The sequence below is a fragment of the Pituophis catenifer genome, unplaced genomic scaffold (genome assembly GCF_029215685.1).
Source record: "Pituophis catenifer annectens isolate HBS135680 unplaced genomic scaffold, rPitCat1.0.hap2 SCAF_11, whole genome shotgun sequence".
Lineage (NCBI taxonomy): Eukaryota > Metazoa > Chordata > Lepidosauria > Squamata > Colubridae > Pituophis > Pituophis catenifer.
The window spans coordinates 1,207,740-1,228,005 of NW_027256891.1; the positions used below are offsets into that span (position 1 = coordinate 1,207,740).

The 20,266-nt window shown below is 42.8% G+C and overlaps 1 protein-coding gene across 2 annotated transcripts in view; it reads right to left on the reverse strand.

The window, feature by feature from the left end:
- Positions 1-278: 278 nt before the first annotated feature.
- The window catches only part of ATRX (ATRX chromatin remodeler), a 95,604-nt gene continuing 75,616 nt past the window's right edge, over positions 279-20,266 (reverse strand). Inside the window, exons 28-36 of one of the 2 annotated variants that reach the window (XM_070951934.1) lie at positions 19,774-19,882; positions 13,212-13,389; positions 11,601-11,795; positions 8,299-8,448; positions 6,749-6,874; positions 6,015-6,110; positions 5,092-5,220; positions 2,739-3,073; positions 279-2,273 (exon numbers count right to left, since the gene is read on the reverse strand). In XM_070951934.1, coding sequence (XP_070808035.1) covers positions 2,765-3,073; positions 5,092-5,220; positions 6,015-6,110; positions 6,749-6,874; positions 8,299-8,448; positions 11,601-11,795; positions 13,212-13,389; positions 19,774-19,882 — 1,292 coding nt within the window. In that variant the 3' untranslated portion in view covers positions 279-2,273; positions 2,739-2,764. Of the gene's footprint in view, positions 2,274-2,738; positions 3,074-5,091; positions 5,221-6,014; positions 6,111-6,748; positions 6,875-8,298; positions 8,449-11,600; positions 11,796-13,211; positions 13,390-19,773; positions 19,883-20,266 lie in introns of those variants that run through there. The other variant, XR_011600871.1, reaches the window with a different exon arrangement.

The following is a 20,266-nucleotide window of genomic DNA, read 5'->3' on the forward strand; positions in this document are numbered from 1 at the left end:
TGAGGCCATATTTACCAATATTAATTTAAGAAAGAATGTTTAACATCCCAAAGCAGTGTTTTGAGTTTATGAGCATCAGGGGCCAAAATGGGAGACAAGTGGGAAAGGTGCTGCTTTACCTGAGAAGCCTTTGTGGGACTGCCAAAGGCATCTAGCTGGGTCACTACAGAAGCAGGGGGATTTTTTTTGGGGGGGGGTGTCCTAATTCAACAAGGAAGTTCCTATTTGTTGTGCCAGACAGGGCATCAGCAGTACCAAAACAGTACAGTGAACATGGATGTATTTTGGTCACTTTATTAAATGAGATATTAAATATTTTAAGTTTCAACTACCAAACAGCACTTTGAATGGTGAAAACACAGATAGCATACTGTCTTACTTGAATGCTTTTCTTTAAAAACAATTTCCAGTCCATAATATATATTTTACAAAACAGCCTTATAGGAAGAAGTGACATCTTTTCTACAGTACTTTTATGATATTTAATACATAACTGAAAAAAGCCATCTAAACAGAAATGAAGGCCAAGTTTTCACAGCTGTATGATTCAGCAGCCAAAGCTGGTCAAGGAACTGAAACATTACTATACAACTGGGACAAAAACATGTACAGGATCACAATACTAAGCAAAAACGCTTTACATCCAAAGGAATAAACAGGTTACAAAATGTGGAGAATTTAGCAGGCAAAATTGTATTACAAGCAACATTTTATTCATCATCTTATATAAGCCATTTCAACTAGAGAAAACATCTAAAACAAATATAAAAATGAGTTTTTGTTTACCGTCTTTAAATATTGATTAAAGCTTGATGTTATACTCAAAAGCACATTATTATGCAGCTATAATGTTGGTTGAAATATGTAAGTGGTCCAAGTCTCCAAGACATCCTCATCCACATCAGATATCTTCTTCTTGTGGGAAAAATAATGGGATTTGAAAATGTTGCCTAAATTTCACATTAAGTCTCTAGAAATTCCCAGCTCAGAAAATGTAGGAATGTTCTGGACAGATATATTTGCTTTCAAACAATTGTCTCAGAAAGTCTGTATTTCGTTTCTTCTGAAGTAAGCATACATTTTGGAGCATTTCCTTTCTTACCAATTTAAAGTAATGCAATAAATCAACTCCACTGGATGAAGTTAGGCTGAAGATTCGCCCCACAATGTCACTGTGGAAAAGAGAACTAAAACTAACTGACAATTATTTTTTTCTTGTGAAATAGATGTTCCAATCACCAATCAAAAAGTGTCTAGTTAAAAATAAAAATGTTCTCCAAAATCCATGCTGTCCAGATTCTAAGATTCAGGTAAGAGAAGAAAAAGGCGTAGCTCCTCAAGAATCATACAGAAAGCCAAACATTTAGACTTCCAAAAATATTAGCAGTTCTCACTTTTCATGGTCTGCAGTCAATTCTTCCATCTGTACATTTTCTTCTTCTGACTCCAGTAGCACAAACACACCTGTCATTCTATTATCATGCCCGCATTCCAGAAGTTCTTCTGTTTGAAAAACTCAGATGGATTAATGCATGAAAAAAGCTTTATGTTGTCAAGACAGAAAATGGATGAGAATTCCATTTTTATGCTGAAAAGTAGCTGTTGGTGGTGTAATTAATCAGACATTCTTTTTTCCCTTTGTAAGGTTGAAATTTAAAAAAAAAACAATGTTTTTTTCTCCCTCACCTTCATATTCTTAAAAGAATGAAAACTAGGAAAGAAATGTGAGATAACCAGAGATACGTATCTATAAAAGGAGGAATTATTTCACAACTCTGGCAGTGCTGCAGTTTGTGAAAGCCCCTTCCTTCATGCTCCACCAGGTCAAACTCGAGGCTGGAGCTGGGCTCTCTCCCAAGGGCTGCCGCCCTGCTTTAAGCTCCACCGAAGTCCCAGGAATTCAGCACGCTTCCTCGCTCATCCCACTGCCGGCAACAGGACGAGGCACCAGCACCAGGATAAAGGCGTCGATAGAAATGTGCTTTGCATCAGAAATCAGTGCAAGAGGAAAATACATTGATGAAGGACAAAAAGGTAGCTGGATGTTCTCCCACCGGCCCCAAAGAGGAAACGGAAGTGGCAGAAGGCTAGAGAAGACAGACTTTTCTCGGGCCGTAACTTAAGGCTGCAGACAGTTTCCAGAAAACTCTAATTCAGACACTTTAGAGCGGTAGTTTTTTAAAAATATTGCACTGTCTCTAGATCCTCTTCAGTTCCTATGCTTTATTTTTCCATCACGAATGGTAGAGAACAGACCAGGCTTCTGGGTCATCCTTGTGTGCCGTGTGGGAAGGAATACAAAAGAGTCCCATCATTTGAGGAATCAACTTTAACCAAGAACTCAGCTGTGTACATGGAGGCGTGAGGACCGAAAGATACAGATCTGGGTGAGGTTCTCGGGGCTCTTCTCCTCCGACGGCTGTTTTTATGGCTACTCACAGCAAGCGTGGCAGTTGGGAGAGGAAGCCTGCAAAGCCCCCTCGGGTTACGGAAGAGGCTGTTTTCACTGAAAACAACTCAGCATCTCCTGTACTCGACACACGTAAGAAGATTCTAGCCAATGTCACCGACAAAGATTGGGACAGGATAGCACATCGTATCAAAACAAGAGGGGAATAATAAAATAGAAGGTGTGAGTAAGGGGAGGGGAACTATTTATACAGTTGAGTTCTGTTAAGCCATTGATTCCTAAAAAAATAAAAAAAGTTCTCTCTCTCTCTCTCTCTCTCTGATCTTACCAATCCTCCAAGCGGCTAGTGCAAAATCACATCGGTTTCCCTTGGGAGGGTCCTGGGTTTTTGCCACTCATGGGGGGAGGCGCTCGCTGCAGGGGTGGGGGGTGCAGGGCCCCAGCAGCAGACTGGTACATTCCTCGGAGGTCGATCTGCTGGAAGTTGGAGGGGTTCATCATCAAGCCCGGGGGGGGCTTGGCCATCATCAGGTGGCTCATGGCTGCCTGCTGAGCCTGCTGGTAGGCGAGCTGCGGGTGCTGCTGCGGGAGCTGCTGCTGCTGCTGGCTGAATTGCTGCTGCAGCCGCCGGTTCATCAGGATCCTCTGGACGCAGCTGATGAGCTGTGGGGGGAAGGCGGCTATTAGCAGGCTGGGACAACCTTCTCTTTGGGCCGGGCCCCCCCTCCCACCAGGCAGGGAGCCCCATCAGATGAGCTAATTCTACTTTAGTGTAAAGCTACAGTAACAGAAGCTTGCACGTCTGAAAGTACAAACTTCTCACCACCACTTTTAACCATCCTAATCAGGGGCGTCAAACTCAAGGCCCGCGAGCTAAATCCAGCCCGTGGGGTGCTTAGCTCTGGCCCGCAGGGCCACCCTGGAAACAGTGACGGACTGGCCCGCTTTGCCTCTGCCAGTGAAAACGGGCTCCCGAGCTCCGATTCCAGCTGCAATGGCCTCCTGCAATCCTCTGGCAGCAAAAACGGAGTTCCGGAGGGCCACGTGCAGCCCTCCCAAACTCGTTTTTCCTGGCAGAGGGCTGCAGGAGGCCGTCGCAGCCAGAAACAGAGCTAGGGGGCCCGTTTTCACTGACAGAGCACTTGGGATGCCACAAGCACCCTGACATGAGCGACATCGAGCGGGCCGTGCCCACTCTGGCCACACCCACCCCGGACCCCTGAAGTCAAACACAACCCTGATGTGGCCCTCAATGAAATCGAGTTTGACACCCCTGATCTAAATCAACTAGGATGAGAAGTTTCTTCCTCTAACCCTTAAGCCACTGGGGGCTCCCGCCTCTCTTCGCTGGTTGTTTCCTAAGTAGCATTTCTTCCCCTCGTCCCTCAAGGTCATTGTCACATGACGTTACACCCAGGGATATCTCCCTCTACCTGATACTTGCCACACTGCCTTCACCATTGCCAACATGGCGGCATTTGCAAACTGGTGATTGAAGTGGGTGCTAGGCGATCCCTTTTCGGACCACGGTTTTCTCTTGACTTGCCAGTGGCATTTATCTGAGTTGCCGGAGGAATGGGCATTCTCAAGTTTCTGTCAGCTGTCACCTTATGATTGCTGTGCTTTGCTGCTACACAGTGACCGGCTGCCATGAGCTGTGGGGGGGGGGGGATGAGGAGAGGGATGCTTGGGGAATTGAAAGTAGACCCTGTACCTCCTTGAGACACTGCTCCAAAGTCTCCCAGCTGGAAGGAGGAGGGAGCCGTATACAAACTGCACTTGAACTGACCGTTATGAAAACATCTTGCATGGACTTGATTGGTTTCAGTGGGGTGGGCAGCGAGGGAGAGTTGGAGGGGGAGTAGAACTTAGGGATTTTGACACGCAAGTCTCAGCTCTGGCCATGTAATACTCAAATACACCTGACCTCTAATACAACTATACCTTTCTCAACAAATGGAGCCAAGGATGGTTTTTATTTATGTTTTAGATTGTGGCCAGTCTGACAGTTTCACATAATGTCTCATCAGAAATGTTCAAGGGCTATCCTGTAATCTTGCAATCCTTTAACTACTTTGCATTTGATGATGCATTACTGCCTTGAGAGGTGGCCCTTTCTAGGGGGTAAAGTCCCACTGAAGCATAGAAAAGTCTGACCCCACACAGCTCCATTGCTGCCTTATTCCATTTTACATTTCAAAGCGGTTTCTAAAGGCATGCGAGTTTCACTCCACTTAAACTTACAAATTAGATTGACTTTGAGGCATGTAAGGGGGGAAATGCAAATGTGCATTCTGATCTCTTTACATCCCTCTGAAACAGAAGACCACGGCCAAAAATGGCACCGACTCCAGGCTGCAGTAAAATGTGATGCAAGGTTTACGTGCGGCTGTTTCTAAGGAGCCTTCCTGAAAAAATCCTTCCAGGAACCTGATCATATTATTACCCCGATATCAATACAGCTCGTCGAGTTTAGAGGCTAAGAACTCTAAGGGCTAGAAACGGGGAGAGCCTGAGTTCTAGTCTTGTCCTAGGCAGAAAACCATCCTCTCTCTCAGCCCTAAGGAGGAGGAGGTCACCAGGAATCCATCCAATTCCCCAAGGGAGAAGGAAAAGGGGGCCAAAGAAGTCACTCCTGACATCCCTGCACAAACCACCAAGACTGAGGGTTTTTTCCTCACCATTTGCTGCTTGGTCAAGACATCATTATAAATAGCCTCTCGGCGCTTCACATCCAGCTCTTGACCTGCCTGGCGGTTCAGAGCCAAAGCCTGGACCTGCGTCTCTGTGAGGGTGAGATTCTCCTTCCACTGCAAAAGAAAAGCATCACAGAGGCTTTCAGGGGAGTCCCCTGGCATTTCCCCCCTCGAACAGGAGTTGCCGTGAGTGAGGAACAGAGCAAGGAAGAGCCAGTTGCAAAAGGGTCAACGCTACTGAAATTGGCTCAGGCTGGGCTTGAAGCTCACTGAGGAAACATGCATCCATTGTCCCCTGTTCTTCTACGAAGCCAGCCATGTCCAGAGGAGGCTTCCTTCCACAGACAATCAATGGACCAAGAGAGCCCGATGCCATCCACAAAGAGATCGCACACAAACTGAGCATCATCTGGTCAGGAACTCCAGCACCACAGGAGAAGTTATAGCTTCACATCTGCTTTCATCATTGATGCAACTCCCAGTTGAAGGTACCTGAGCACAGACTTTATTCTGGAGATTCCAAATAAACTGGTTGGTCATTATTAATGAGAATCAGTGACATTGTTGAATAACGTCTAACAGTCTATCCTCATTAACAATGATCTAATCTGGACAATTCCAAACAGTTGTCAATTGATCTCAGGGCCAAAATTTAAATCTTTCCCACCGTATAAACAATTCCTCCTTCTCCTCATTAGATTTTTATCCAGTGTTTTTATATAACATTACACTGCAAAAGAAACATGTTTGTTTTTAAAAGACTGGTTAAAAAAATCAAAGTTGCAAATATAAAAGCAGACAAAAGAAGTAGCAATTTATCACCAAAAGTTTGAACATGACACAACAATTTGAAAGAAATATACAATTTCAGAACAAAAATGGATGATCGCATTTTCTACCACACTTACTATAGAGGAAATAATGTCTTCAAGAGGTTGAATTCTTGCTCCAGTAACATTGTTCGTTGCTTCCACAACTTTTTCCCTGCCTTGATTAATGAGGTCCTGGAAGGAATTTTGGAAGTCATCAAAACTGGTTGAGCAGTCAGAAACTGAGGTGTTCTCAAAGATAATGAATTTTTGTATCACATACTGCCCACGTGCATGTGTGCACATGCTTTTATATGTCTAAATCATGCAAACCAGGCCATGGGGCTCCAGACAGGAAAGCAATTTACCCATCCTGGAGACATGTAAAAACATAAACATTTTCACCTAGGAGCAGCTTTGCTTCACTTAGCAATCCACATGGAATCAGCAGTTTTTATATTCAAACTAATTTTCCTGAAAGCAATGAAGTGCTCATGATTTGGTCTTTAATAATGCAATTCAGAAATCCACACTGTACAAAAGTGTAATGCTTTCAGTGTGAAACAACAGTAAGACTGAACAAAAGATATGAGCTATGGAATTCTTTAAAAAATGCTGTTACCTACATTTCATCAAAGGCCAAATTAAAAAAAACATGCTCATTGCAAAATGTAGAAACTTGGTGATGAGAGCATCTCCCCTCACAAGACTGTTGTGAAAGGAAGAGGACTAGGTAGGCCACCTTGAACTTCAAAATGAAAGGCAGAATATAACTCTTAACAAGTAACAAGCAAACAAACAGATCCGATACAGCCTCGGATCTTGCCACCTACCTCCAACTGCTGGTTGCTCATTGCAGACAAGGCCGCCAAGTTGAAAGGAATATATGGAGTCTGAGATGTGAAATTGGGGGGGAACATGTTTGGCCCCGCTGGTATGTTGATGCGCATTGTCAGACCCTAAAAAACCAGAATGGCACTTTTGACTATTGAAGCTGAAAGTTTGACTACTGAGAAATAATCGGAACAGTCAAAGTGTTAATAGGGACTGGCACAAGAGAGTGGATTTTGGTAAACTTGTTTTGCCTGAAAATATGTGTGCCTAGCCTAAATTCAGCTGATGGAAGTGGTATATAGTTAGTACGAGTTATCCAAACCTTGGAATTTTTAAAAAAGTATAAACAACATTTCATTAATAAACAGAACTGATTTCTCAAGCTGAAAGGAGCTCCTAGATCATCATAAATGAAGAAAAACGCCATCGCTCTTGATCTGGAGGAATTATACAACAAACAGATCTTTATCCTAATTTGCAAAACAAAAATGCTAATAGCATCAAAACAAAACAAATGGCACAAACTATATAGTTGGTTTAAATGTCACCCTGCAGTTTTTAAAGACCACTTCCTGAAGCTTCCATTGCAACTATAAACTAGCACTGATGTTCTGCAACCATACCTAGCAGCATCACAGCCCTGAGAAAGAAGCCAACAGAACAGTGTGAATTAATAAAATATAGGAAAGTCTGTTCAGGGGCCAATTCCAACCTGTAGAGAAACTCGGTTGGCCTAAAAAGACCTACGCGCAAGTCCAGGAATGCAGTTATCCACAGCTGAATAGCTTAAAGCAAAACCGAGGGGATTCTGGGGTCCCCAGAACAGGTGGGGGAATAGAAGAGACCAGAACCTGCTGCTGCAACACAGGAATGCAGCGGAAGGTCCTTATCTCAACAGCTGGAAGGGAGGGGGGAAGCCAAGGCAAGACTTCCTCCCAACCCAGACCCATCTCAGAAGAAGAGAAGAGCCACCTTGGAAGGGGCCCTGGAGGCATTCTAGCCCAACCCCCTGCTCACGCAGGAAACCCTAAGCCACTTCAGAACAACCTCACCCAATCTCTTGGGGGGATTGTTAGCATCTTGTAGACTATGAGAAAAATGCTTTAATTTTATTTTGTGCCTGTGAAGACAGAATAAGTGACTTGAGTTGGTATATGATTGATTGATTGATTGATTGACTGTCTGTGTGTCTCTCTCTGTCTCTGTCTGATATCTTGAAAGTTTCTAGGATCATAAAAACCACAGCAAAGTATAAGTTCCTCACGATGAATGGAATTCCACTGTAATTTCTTTGTTAAAGACATCCTACAGCAGAAGACTATTCCTGCTAGAAGCAATGTTTCCCTCTTTAGACAACTGAGCAGACAAGGATCTATGGCTTTCAAGAAGTTGCAGAACTGCAATGCTCACAAATTTTCATGACTCTGAGGGGGCGATGCTGTCCTAAGCCATTGTTTAGACAGGTTCCTATCTCTGATGTAGAATACAGGCGTGGTTGTTCTGAAGTATATACTACCTAGTATTTTTGTAATGGTTTAGTGCAACCTACCTTCTTTTCAGCTTCATACTCAGCCCAAGCTGCCTTCCTTTCTTCTTCAGTCAATTCTTCTTCCTCTTTGTGGTCCAGAAGGGAATCATGCTCATGATAACCCACTATATGTTCTTTCTGAATCTGCAGCAGTTCAGCTAGAATTGTGTCCTAGTAGAAAACAGTAGAACGTAGTTATGTGCCTAGGAGAGCTCACCTGGTAAAAATGTTTGCGCCTTAGCAAAGTTCCTGAAGCGGGCATAGTAATAACTGACAAAATGTTTTAAATTTAGTAGCTCATTTAATCCTGTTTGCAAAACTGATTTCAAATCAGAATTCATGATTATGTAGTTCTGAGGCTGAAAAGCGATAAACGGTGTCATTTGCACTTCCACAAATGAACCTACAGCATTCTACATATAGAAATACTTTTTAAAATGTCGAAGTAGTACTAAGTACTTTTGCTCCTTAAAATTCTACCTTTTCTCCTTGACTATCTAATGCATCTCACAGCTTGAAACTATCGGAATGGTCAAATGGGAACTATGTTAGTGTGGACTGACAGAGTGTCAAGGCAGACACTCTGGGAGAGGTTTTCACTCTGTCATAGAAGGATGGATATCTACTGGGGGAAAAACATTCACTCTATAGGAGTAAGGCTTTCTCTAGTTTGGAACTGAACGTGTCCTTCGGTCTAGAACTCTTTGTTTTCTGCTGAAGAACATTACTGATAGGCAGGCTCTTTCTGTTATGCAAAGTTAATCGCTTATTCAATCTTGGATAAGAGATCTGGGTGAAAGTCCCCACAGCAATATGGCTCCAGGAGTGACTTTGGATTTCTCACCAATGTTCAGTTTCAATTGCTTCAAAGATAACAGTGAATGGATGGATGGATGTGTGTAAAAAATATTCTAATTTATGATGTGAGGGATGAGCAGCAAATAAAAAAACAGCTCTCTTTCCAAAGAACCTCAAGCACAAGCCCAGAAACATCAACACAGAGAGACAGAAAACAGGTAACAGATCCAAAGCTCACTTATATTAAACTGAGACTATATTTTGCCCGACACCTTTATGTGGGTAGCACAAGCATTTACAGAAATCTTTGGAATAAAAGTAGAAAACCATCTTCCCCCAACCTACCAGGCCCCAAGATTTCCCAGAAACTCATAAAATAAGGTGGGATACAAGTCAAATCCATCAATAAACATTTTTTAAAACTGCCCATGCCGATTATGAATCGTGGAGGCTGCATTCTAGACCAATACACCTGCAGGTTGTCAAATTCAGGGGAAGGCAATATAAGAAGGTAAACTGGGATATCCAAGAGGGGGAGACAGCTAGTAAAACTGAATTTGAGAATATGCCAACTGAAAAAACAGCCAGATCCAAAAGCTTAGTTAACATAGGTAGTAAGATCCTGTTCATACTTTGTACAATAAAATTTAACTGACTGCAGAATTCTTAAGATACACATGTACATTAGTTCCTGTGGAAACAATTCTGTTGAGCATAGTGCAATTTAATCCATGCACACCATGCCAATGTAGTCATCAAAATGTGGTTTAGATTATAGTTAACTGGTAGATCTGTATTGCTTTGTCTGAAATGCGATTTCTATTCAGTATACAGAATAGACAGAAAGGTAAAATTTCTACTTTCATGAAATCTTTGTCCAGTACTCTCATTCAGTTAAAAGTATATATTTCTGGTTAGAGACGTGAAGGCGTATTTCAAAAACAATTTTGAACAAAATATAGATAAAAAGAGATGTCAGGAACTGATCATATGAATTGTCTCCTAAAATAATCTTTCTAATAATATTATGTCCCAAAGAATTTGACAATGGACACCAATTGTGTAGAAAAACCACAAAGAATGAATGTTTCGACAGTAATAAGTGAGGTTTTGTAAAAATCAAATTAGGGCACAACAGCTGATAGTTTTTGGGTAGTTGCTTTTCCTTTCCAGATATTTCCTCTGCACAGAGATGCATGCAACCACTGAAGGGATCATCCCATGGTCACAGAGTCAACATTCAGATGCTCGTCAATTGGCACATATTGATGACGGTCGCAGAGCCCCAGGGTCACGAGATCCCCTTTTGCAACCTCCTGAGAAGCAATGTCAATGGGGGAGCCAGATTCACTTAACAACCGTATTCCCAACTTAACAAATGAAGTGATTCACTTAACAACCATGGCAAGAAAAGTCATCAAATGGGGCAAAACTCATTTAAATGTCTCACTTAGCAATTTTCGGCTCACTTGTGATCCTAAGTTGAGGACTACCTGTATTCATCTGTATCTCATGCCATTATCTTTACTTTTAAACATTTTTTTTAAAAAAATTAGGACTGAAATGTAAACATTTATAGGTATTAACCCCCCTTTGCACGAGGGGCTGCTGGGAGCGAGAAGCAGTGCAAGGGTTCCCATTCCCAGCCATCCTTGGAGCGGGGAGGATTCTGCAGGAAAGCAGGATCCTGCAAGGGAAAGATGGCTTCCCTCTTCATGTGGCCAAAAAGAACCCAGGATTCCCCACGTCTCCTTTTGTTCTCTCTGGCTGAACAGGTGGCTCACCTACAGCAGGCTTAGTTTATGGCAATTGGAAACAGGTGATGACTTTTTGCCAACCAAGTGATCAGCTGGCTGACAAAGCTGATTCTAAAGGTTGGGCAAAAAGCAATGACTGTCTAAACCAGTGGTCCCCAACCTTTTTATCGCCGCGGCCCGCTGAGCGCGCGCAGGGGTGGGGGCACGGCCCAGGAGCTTTTGCGCATGGCCCATTGCGCACGGCCCAGGAGCCTTTGCGCTGCAGCGTTCATGTCCCCCGGCCGCTGCGCGGCCCGGTGCCAGGTACTCCACGGCCCGGCACCGGTCCGCGGACCGGGGGTTGGGGACCACTGGTCTAAACTGTCTTAAGCAAGCACTCCTTTCAATAGAGACCCTCGGAATAAAGCTAAATAGCAGCATGTTGAAAGCCTAGAGTAGTATTATATTTTCACATCCTTCTCAAATTGGAGCCAACTGTTTGTACAAAGCAAAAAAAAAAAAAAAAACCAATCCTCTGCATCAATATAAGGAAGATAAGTTATTAACCAGAACTTTACCAAGTGACCAAGACAACAGGATCTTTGATGACAACAAAGAGAAGATACTATTCTTGGGCTTGCAAATTTGGCCACCGATCTAACTGGCTGTGGTCAGAAATGAACGAGATGAGTAGAGAGTCCTCCTGCTGTTCTGGTTCCCTTTTTCCAGCAAGGACAGAAGGCTTAAATCTTTTGCAAGGACAGATGCTGACTGCATAGTGGAGCTTACTTTGGGTAACATAGGCGTGTCTCTTTTCTTCTTCTTTTCTGAACTGGGATCATCCAGTAAGTCTGGTTCAAAGGTGTAGAGTTCTGTGAGTTCATTCATGGTAAAATGGCGTTCAACCTGCTGCTGATCAACCACTCGGAAAGACAGTGACTGTTTTGTTACCTGTCTATCATAGATCTTGTCTTCCATGGTTCCCTTTAAAAGAAAAACACATTAATGCTGGCCATAGTATTAGTGTTTTGCTGTGTTTGTTATTAGTTCTAGCAGGCTCATAAATTGTGAACCTCCTTCAAGAAGATTTAATCTCACTCACTCACCTAATATTGTAGTTGTTCTGATTAGATGATTAGTCTGTTCTTCAGGAGAGCATGCTTTTAAAGGCAGGTAGAAAGTTACTACACGTTCAAGATGCCAACTTCATGGATGGTGGCAGTAACAAGAATTATGCAAATGATATTATCATTTCCAGAAAACTAAAAGCAGAAATTTACTTTGAAACAGCACATGGCCAAAATCTAGAGGGTACCCGAAGACTTGCATATGCCCTTTGAATCAACTCAGCCCCTCAAACTGGCAAACTAGAATCTATTCCCTGATATGTCATTAGCGAACATCATTTGGCTACCAAGGAACGGACCTTATGATGATATCAAAACTGTAGATGCTTCTCTTTAACCTTTGACAGGCTCTGAAAGCATGCTAACATCAATGCAAAACCCTTCTACAGAGAAGAAGGGGCAACTGAGAGCTTCCTTTCTTCCTCCCACAGGAAAACCACCCACAGCAGAGGCCCCCAATCCGCGGCTGGTTCAGAACCAGGGAGCAGAAGCAGCAGATGAGCACGAGCGCATGCAGCTTGCATGGGACCATTCCCTCTCACCACCACCCCGGTCTGCAAAACCGGAAAGATTGGGGACTGCCAACCTACAGAAGAGTTCCTCAGCCATATTCCACAAGAGGCGGTCACAGTATTCCCTCTTTCAGAGTACAACATGATTGTACTTTATACCATTTGAAATCTTTCCCACTAGATCAGGCCTAAAGATTCGTGGTATATCCCAGTGTTTCTCAGCCTTAGCGACTTTACGATGTGTGGACTTTCACGCCCTAAATTCCCCAGCCAGGAGGCTTATTTAGATTCTTATTTAAAAACTAAAACGTATCAGGGCACTCAAGAGAAATTGTCTTACTTTTTGAACCACACTCTTTAATTCAAAGAGGACAGAATACTTAGATCAGATTGGGGTTAACTATATGGGGGTGACAACTTACTGCGAACATATCCTATTGTTTTCTTTCTATCTATTTATCTGTTCGTATTAGTTTTATACTTCTGATTTGGTTGGATGACTAAATAATGTTTCTATTCTATTCAAAAGAGAAATATATAGCATCTAAGACAGTTTGAATGAGATTTGAAATAAAGATTATGCCTTTTGAAAAATAACTTTAATTAACCGACAATGAAATTAGTAAATATAACAATATATTACGCAAGTGTCATCTATTCAGTAGAACGTTAAAAAATTGAACTACAACAAAAATTTGAATTCCAAATATACTTGAAAAATCAGACTTCAATTATGTGGAACAGATTCCATTCTGACTTACCTGAGCTAAAAATCGATACACATAAACTGGTTTATTTTGCCCAAAACGATACACTCTGAAGATACTCTGAATATCGTAAGATGGGTTCCAAGAAGCATCAAAAATAATAACTCTATTTGCTGCTACTAGGTTTATCCCAAGGGATCCTGCTTTAGTAGAAATAATAAACAAACGGCCTCTGCAAAAAAAAAAAAGAAAAAAAAAAGTAAAATAAGATTTATTCCACTTTGTACTCAAATCAAATAAAGATATAGTCTGCCAAAAACCAGAGAAGCATATTGAATATTCTTTAAATTTGGTGAAAAAGGAAAGGACAATGCTTTTAACAGTATAAAATAGAATTCTGAGAATCATAGGATGGACGTACTAATTACGGCTGTTGGAGATCTTCCCATTCTGAGTCTGATCGAACACAGTTAAGAACCTATATTAGGTCTTATCTTGTGGCGATCGAAGCGGCAAAATGTGACTATTTCACCGCTCTCATTGCGTCTGCAGAGAATCGCCCAGCAGCCTTGTTCCGAGTGACCCGCTCTCTTCTTAATCAGGGAGCGAGGGAGGACCCCTTGCAGAGCAGTGCTGAGGATTTTGCTCAATTTCTACAAGACAAATCACTCAGATCCGGATGGGCTTAGACTCTGACTGGGCAGGGTCTGACGAGGAGACGGGAGCAAGCCTTGAAAGTAACATCTGGGTTGACTTTGACCCTGTATCCGTAGACGAAGTGGACAGGATTGTTGGTAGATTGGGGGCCTCCACATGTTTGTTGGACCCGTGTCCCTCCTGGTTTGTTGCAGCAACCAAAGAGGTGACTAGAGACTGGATCCAGGCGATTGTCAATGCTTCGCTGAGGGATGGGATCTTCCCTGCCACCCTTAAGGAGGCGGTGGTTCGACCCCTTCTCAAGAAGCCTGCCCTGGATCCGACCTCCTTGAACAACTTTCGTCCCGTCTCCAACCTTCGCTTTATAGCGAAGGTTGTTGAGTCCGTGGTGGCACACCAACTTCCACAATTCCTGGAGGAAATGGATTATCCAGACCCGTACCAATCGGGCTTCAGGTGCGGACACAGCACGGAAACAGCATTGGTCGCTCTGGTGAATGATCTCTGGCGGGCCCGGGATGGGTGTTATTCCTCCATCCTGGTCCTACTTGACCTCTCAGCGGCTTTCGATACCATCGACCATGGTATCCTACTGCGACGTCTCCGGGGGTTGGGGGTGGGGGGCACTGTTTTGCAGTGGTTCTCCTCCTACCTCTCGGGTCGTACGCAGTTTGTCTGGGCGGGGGGACAGAGATCCTCCCCGAAGCCCCTCACTTGTGGGGTGCCTCAGGGGTCGGTTCTCTCTCCCTTGCTCTTTAACATCTATATGAAGCCGCTGGGTGAGATCATTCGCAGTTTTGGGGTGAGGTATCATCAGTATGCTGATGATACCCAGCTCTACATCTCCACCCCGGACCAACCCAGAGATGCCCTTTCCGTGATGTCTAAGTACATGGAGGTGGTGCAGGTCTGGATGGGTAGGAACAGGCTCAGACTCAACCCCTCCAAGACAGAGTGGCTGTGGTTGCCGGCATCTCATGGTCTAGTGGCCCCATCACTCTTGATGGGAAGGGAGTTGCTTACCCCCTCTGAAAGGGCTCGCAATCTAGGCGTCCTCCTGGATTCGCGGCTGTCCTTAGTGGACCATCTGACAGCCGTGACCAGGGGGGCTTTTGCATAGGTTCGCCTGGTGTGCCAGTTACGCCCTTTCCTAGACAGGGATGCCCTCCGTACAGTCACCGAAGCTCTCGTTATCTCTCATTTGGACTACTGCAATGCCCTCTACATGGGGCTGCCCTTGGGGTGTACCCGGAGGCTCCAGCTGGTCTAGAATGCAGCCGCGCGGGTTGTTACGGGAGCTTCCCGTTACTCCCATGTTACACCTCTCCTGCGTGAGCTGCACTGGTTACCGGTGGTCCTTCAGATCCGCTTCAAGGTGCTGGTACTTACCTATAAAGCCCTACATGGCATGGGCCCGGGGTACCTGCAGGACCACCTTCTGCCTGACTCCTACCGCCCTGTGCGCTCACATAGGACTGCCCTTCTCCGGGTGCCATCGACCAGACAATGTGGGCTGATGGCATCCAGGATGAGGGCGTTCTCTGTGGGCGCACCGACCCTCTGGAATGGGTTACCCACGGGGCTCCAGATGGCCCCCAACCTCCACTCTTTCCGGCGTGACCTGAAGACATGGTTTTTCCAACAAATTTGCTGATCTGATGGGTGATTTTAATTGGGAGATTTTAATTAATTATTATTTTAGTAGCTATTTTTATTGTTTTCATTGTTTTAATTTCTGTGAGCCGCCCCGAGTCCTTTGGGAGAACGGCGGCATATAAGTTTAAGAAATAAATAATTAAACTCCACATTCCATTTGGGCATATTTAAGCTTGAGAAGAGAATATGAAGTAGTATAAAACATTTTGAGCATGACATTCCATATTATGTTCCTTTTTCAGTGTAAAATTGTATGCCAAATGTAAAACAGGATATTTACGCATCTGAGCTCGCATCATAGCTGCTATCAGGTTGGAGATGCTTCCAAAATGCACAGCATAGCCAATTTTGCACACAAAACATCAGTTTTGAACTTAAATCAAGACACTTTGCAAAATTCCACCCTTGCAATACTTTGAACTAAAACATTTGCACACTCCTAATATTAAATAGAGGCAGAAAGAAACATTCAATTATCCCAAAAGTATGTAACCGTCTGTCTCTTAAAAACTATTGGGCAGTCCCCACAATTTACCAAACTGCATTTTTTAAAAGTGCGATGGAAAAGCAGTACATAACTAGGAAGAGAAAAATCTTACTAATTTTGTTTAATTTCAATCACCTTTAAATGTAAATAAAATGAACTAAACCTGGGCTTCTATAAGAGGCATGTTTTAGCTAAATATTATAATTGTTATTTGGGAGATAATAAATTCCACTAGCACAAAACAGCACTCAGATAATTTGTATGGTCTTTCCCAGTTCTACAAGTTTAAAGCAACCTGCCCTGCATTTCTTCACCTTAAGAATTACATTCCAAAATTGGATGGGAAAAAGTTCACTCCAAATGTGTCAATAAAGACCATATAAAAAGTTTTCTGCAGCAGAAAATAGATATATTCTTATTTATTCAATTCAGAAAATGTGTAATGCTATATAACGTGTCAGAAATTGGAAATATGCATGTCAAAGAAGAGGACAGATAGCAAGTCAAACTCTATAATAATCAAACTCTTATCAGAAAATGGCTCTGGAATCCCTTTCTGAAAGAAAAGCCCAACAGCAAATGCCTTTCTTCTCATTAGGTGTGAGAGCAGCCCCAAGGCAAGGGTGGAGGAGGGACAGACAAGTATTGGCTGAGCTAAATGGGAATTTCATTTAGAGTAGTCCATAATGCATCTAGAAAGGAATCTAAGTTTCTAAGCCAGACAACAATGTTCGCTTAAAGCAGACTTTCCCAACCTTGGAGATGTTGCTCTATGTGAACTTCCATTCCCAGAATTCCACAGCCAGCACGACCGCTGATGAGAATTCTGGGATTGGAAGGCCACACATCTGGAAATGGCCATGGTTAGGAAATCCTGGCTTAGAAATTCACCACACTCTGAATTGTGAGCCCAAGAAGAAAACCATCTGTTTCTGCATCAACGCCTTCCCTAGTTCTATTGGGTGGGCATTGTCTTTTAACATACCCTTAGGACAGTGTTTCTCAACCTTGGAAGCTTGAAGATGGGTGGACTTCAATTCCCAGAATTCCCCAGCCAGCAGCGCTGGCTGGGGGTTTCTGGGAGTTGAAGTCCACCCATTTTCAAGCTTCCAAGGTTGAGAAACACTGCCTTACGAGGTTTTGTTCCTTGATACTAAGCAGCAGACCTGCCTTGCACTGTCTACTTTCACCTTTAACAAGTGACCCCTTAAGCGTTTCTCATTTTCAGCCATCAAAGAGATATCATCAGCATCTCTGAGGCAGCAATTTTAACTCCATTTCCTCTGTTTTCTAATCCAGCATGACATAGTCTGCAGGTACATTAAGCTTATTATACATTATGGACTATCCACAATGTACTGTGATGTGTATGATCAAAAATTGTCATATAATCAGTGAAGTAAAAATAGGTAGCTTTTCGCAATTCCCTTTCTGTTTCCAACCTCCACTGGATGTTAGGAATATGATACTGAATGCCCCGTTTCTTCTGAACCAGCATGTACGGTGTATCTGGCAGTTCTTGTTGCAAAGACTGTTGGAATCTAGCATTAACTTATTGGCACACGAGGTAAGACGGTTGGTTAACATTTTAAACATTATTTAGCAATGCTCTTTTTGGGGCTATAGATTGATACTTTCCGATCTCTTGCCCACTGCGGTGTTCTTCATATATGCATTTCAAGTTACACGGAGCATTTAATAGCACAATTTTATATGATTTTTAAACAGTTCTGCTGATAAGTCCTGCAGCTTCCTATTAACAATGTTTTCTAATTTCATATTCCAGAATGTATGGCTCTGATTCAGTGGTCCAATTTAGCATCATTCTAACATATTTGGGCTGTATACAGTCAGGTCCAGAAATATTGGGACATCGACACAATTCTAACATCTTTGGCTCTATACACCACCATAATGGAGTTGGAATGAAACAAACACAATGTGCATTAACTGCAGACTGTCAGCTTTAATTTGAGAGTATGTACATCCAACTCAGGTGAACAGTGTAGGACTTACAGCAGTTTGTATATGTGCCTCCCACTTGTTAAGGGACCAAAAGTAATGGGACAATTGGCTTCTCAGCTGTTCCATGGCCAGGTGTGTGATATTCCCTCATTACCCCAATTACAATGTGCAGATAAAAGGCCCAGAGTTCATTTCAAGTGTGCTATTTGCATTTAGAATCTGTTGCTGTCAACTCTCAAGATGAGATCCAAAGAGCTGTCACTATCAGTGAAGCAAGCCATCATTAGGCTAAAGAAACAAAACAAACCCATCAGAGAGATAGCAAGAACATTAGGCGTGGCCAAAACAACTGTTTGAAACATTCTCAAAAAGAAGGAATGCACCGGTGAGCTCAGCAACACCAAAAAACCCGGGAGACCATGGAAAACAAGTGTGGTGGATGACTGAAGAATTCTTTCCCTGGTGAAGAAAACACCCTTCACAACAGTTGGCCAGATCAAGAACACTCTCCAGGAGGTAGGTGTATGTGTGTCAAAATCAACAATCAAGAGAAGACTTCACCAGAGTGAATACAGAGGGTTCACCACAAGATGTAAACCATTGGTGAGCCTCAAAAACAGGAAGGCCAGATTAGAGTTTGCCAAACAATATCTAACAAAGCCTTCACAGTTCTGGAACAAGATCCTATGGACAGATGAGACCAAGATCAACTTGTACCAGAGTGATGGGAAGAACTGCTCATGATCCTAAGCATACCACCTCATCAGTGAAGCATGGTGGTGGTAGTGTCATAGCGTGGGCATGTATGGCTGCCAATGGAACTGGTTCTCTTGTATTTATTGATGATGTGACTGCTGACAAAAGTAGCAGGATGAATTCTGAAGTGTTTCGGGCAATATTATTTGTATTTGTATTTATTGAATTTGTATACCGCCCTACTCCCGAAGGACTCAGGGCGGTGAACAGCCATAAAAATAAAACATGGAAGTACAAAATTTAAAATAGAGATAAAACAAATTAAATAAATTTGGCTGAACTATCTGCTCACATTCAGCCAAATGCTGCAGAATTCATTGGAATGTGCTTCACAGTGCAGATGGACAATGACCCAAAGCATACTGCAAAAGCAACCAAAGAGTTTTTGAATGGACAGAAGTGGAATGTTATGCAATGGCCAAGTCAATCACCTGACTTGAATCCCATTGAGCATGCATTTCACTTGCTGAAGACAAAACTGAAGGGAAAATGCCCCAAGAACAAGCAGAAACTGAAGACAGTTACAGTAGACGCCTGGCAGAGCATCACCAGGGATGAAACCCAGCGTCTGGTGATGTCTATGCATTCCAGACTTCAGGCTGTGATTGACTGCAAAGGATTTGCAACCAAGTATTAAGAAGGGAAAGTTTGATTTATGATTATTATTCTGTCCCATTACTTTTGGTCCCTTAACAAGTGGGAGGCACATATGCAAACTGCTGTAAGTCCTACACCGTTCACCTGAGTTGGATGTACATACCCTTAAATTAAAGCTGACAGTCTGCAGTTAAAGTACATTGTTTTTGTTTCATTCCAACTCCATTGTGGTGGTGTATAGAGCCAAAGATGTTAGAATTGTGTCAATGTCCCATTATTTCTGGACCTGACTGTATGTTAAAGCACAGGCTTTAACACCTTCTGTTAATAGTAATAGGTATGGCACTTCTTCTGTGATTTTCATATCTACAGTCTTTCATATTTGTTTATAAATCTCATTTCGATGATTGGAAAAAGAGGCAATTGATTAGACTGGCCCCAAAATCACAGGCTCCTGGCCTACAGACAAGGCTTCCTCCCACACACTTTCATTCTTACCTGATGTTGGTTACATCGTTAAAATCTTCAGCCCACTTTTTTCTTGACTGAGCAGTCGTAGAACCATCCAAACGATAATAATCAATATTTCTGAACCATTTTCCTTCACCTAGGCGTTTAAAAAGCACGGGGTTAAGTGCATTGTACAAGGAGGCAAGGGTCCATCATCATCTGACAGTTTCCCATTTCTTTTTAAAATATTACTTATGAAATTCATAAAAGTTCAAGAAAGCCTCTTAACTTTTAACTGAATCTGTCTGAAAGGATACCACTGGACTCCTCCTTATTATTAGATTTGACACAATGGAGACATATAGCAGACTTTCCCCAGGTATTTCTGTTTCATGCACTCAAGAAATACATAAATGGTATGTTGTTTTCTCAGTGAAAAACTGAGTGAAAAACTACAGTGAAAAACTGTATTCCAGTCTCCAACCTTCGTTTTGTAGCGAAGGTTGTTAAGAGTGTGGTTGCGGGACAGCTTCCCCAGAAC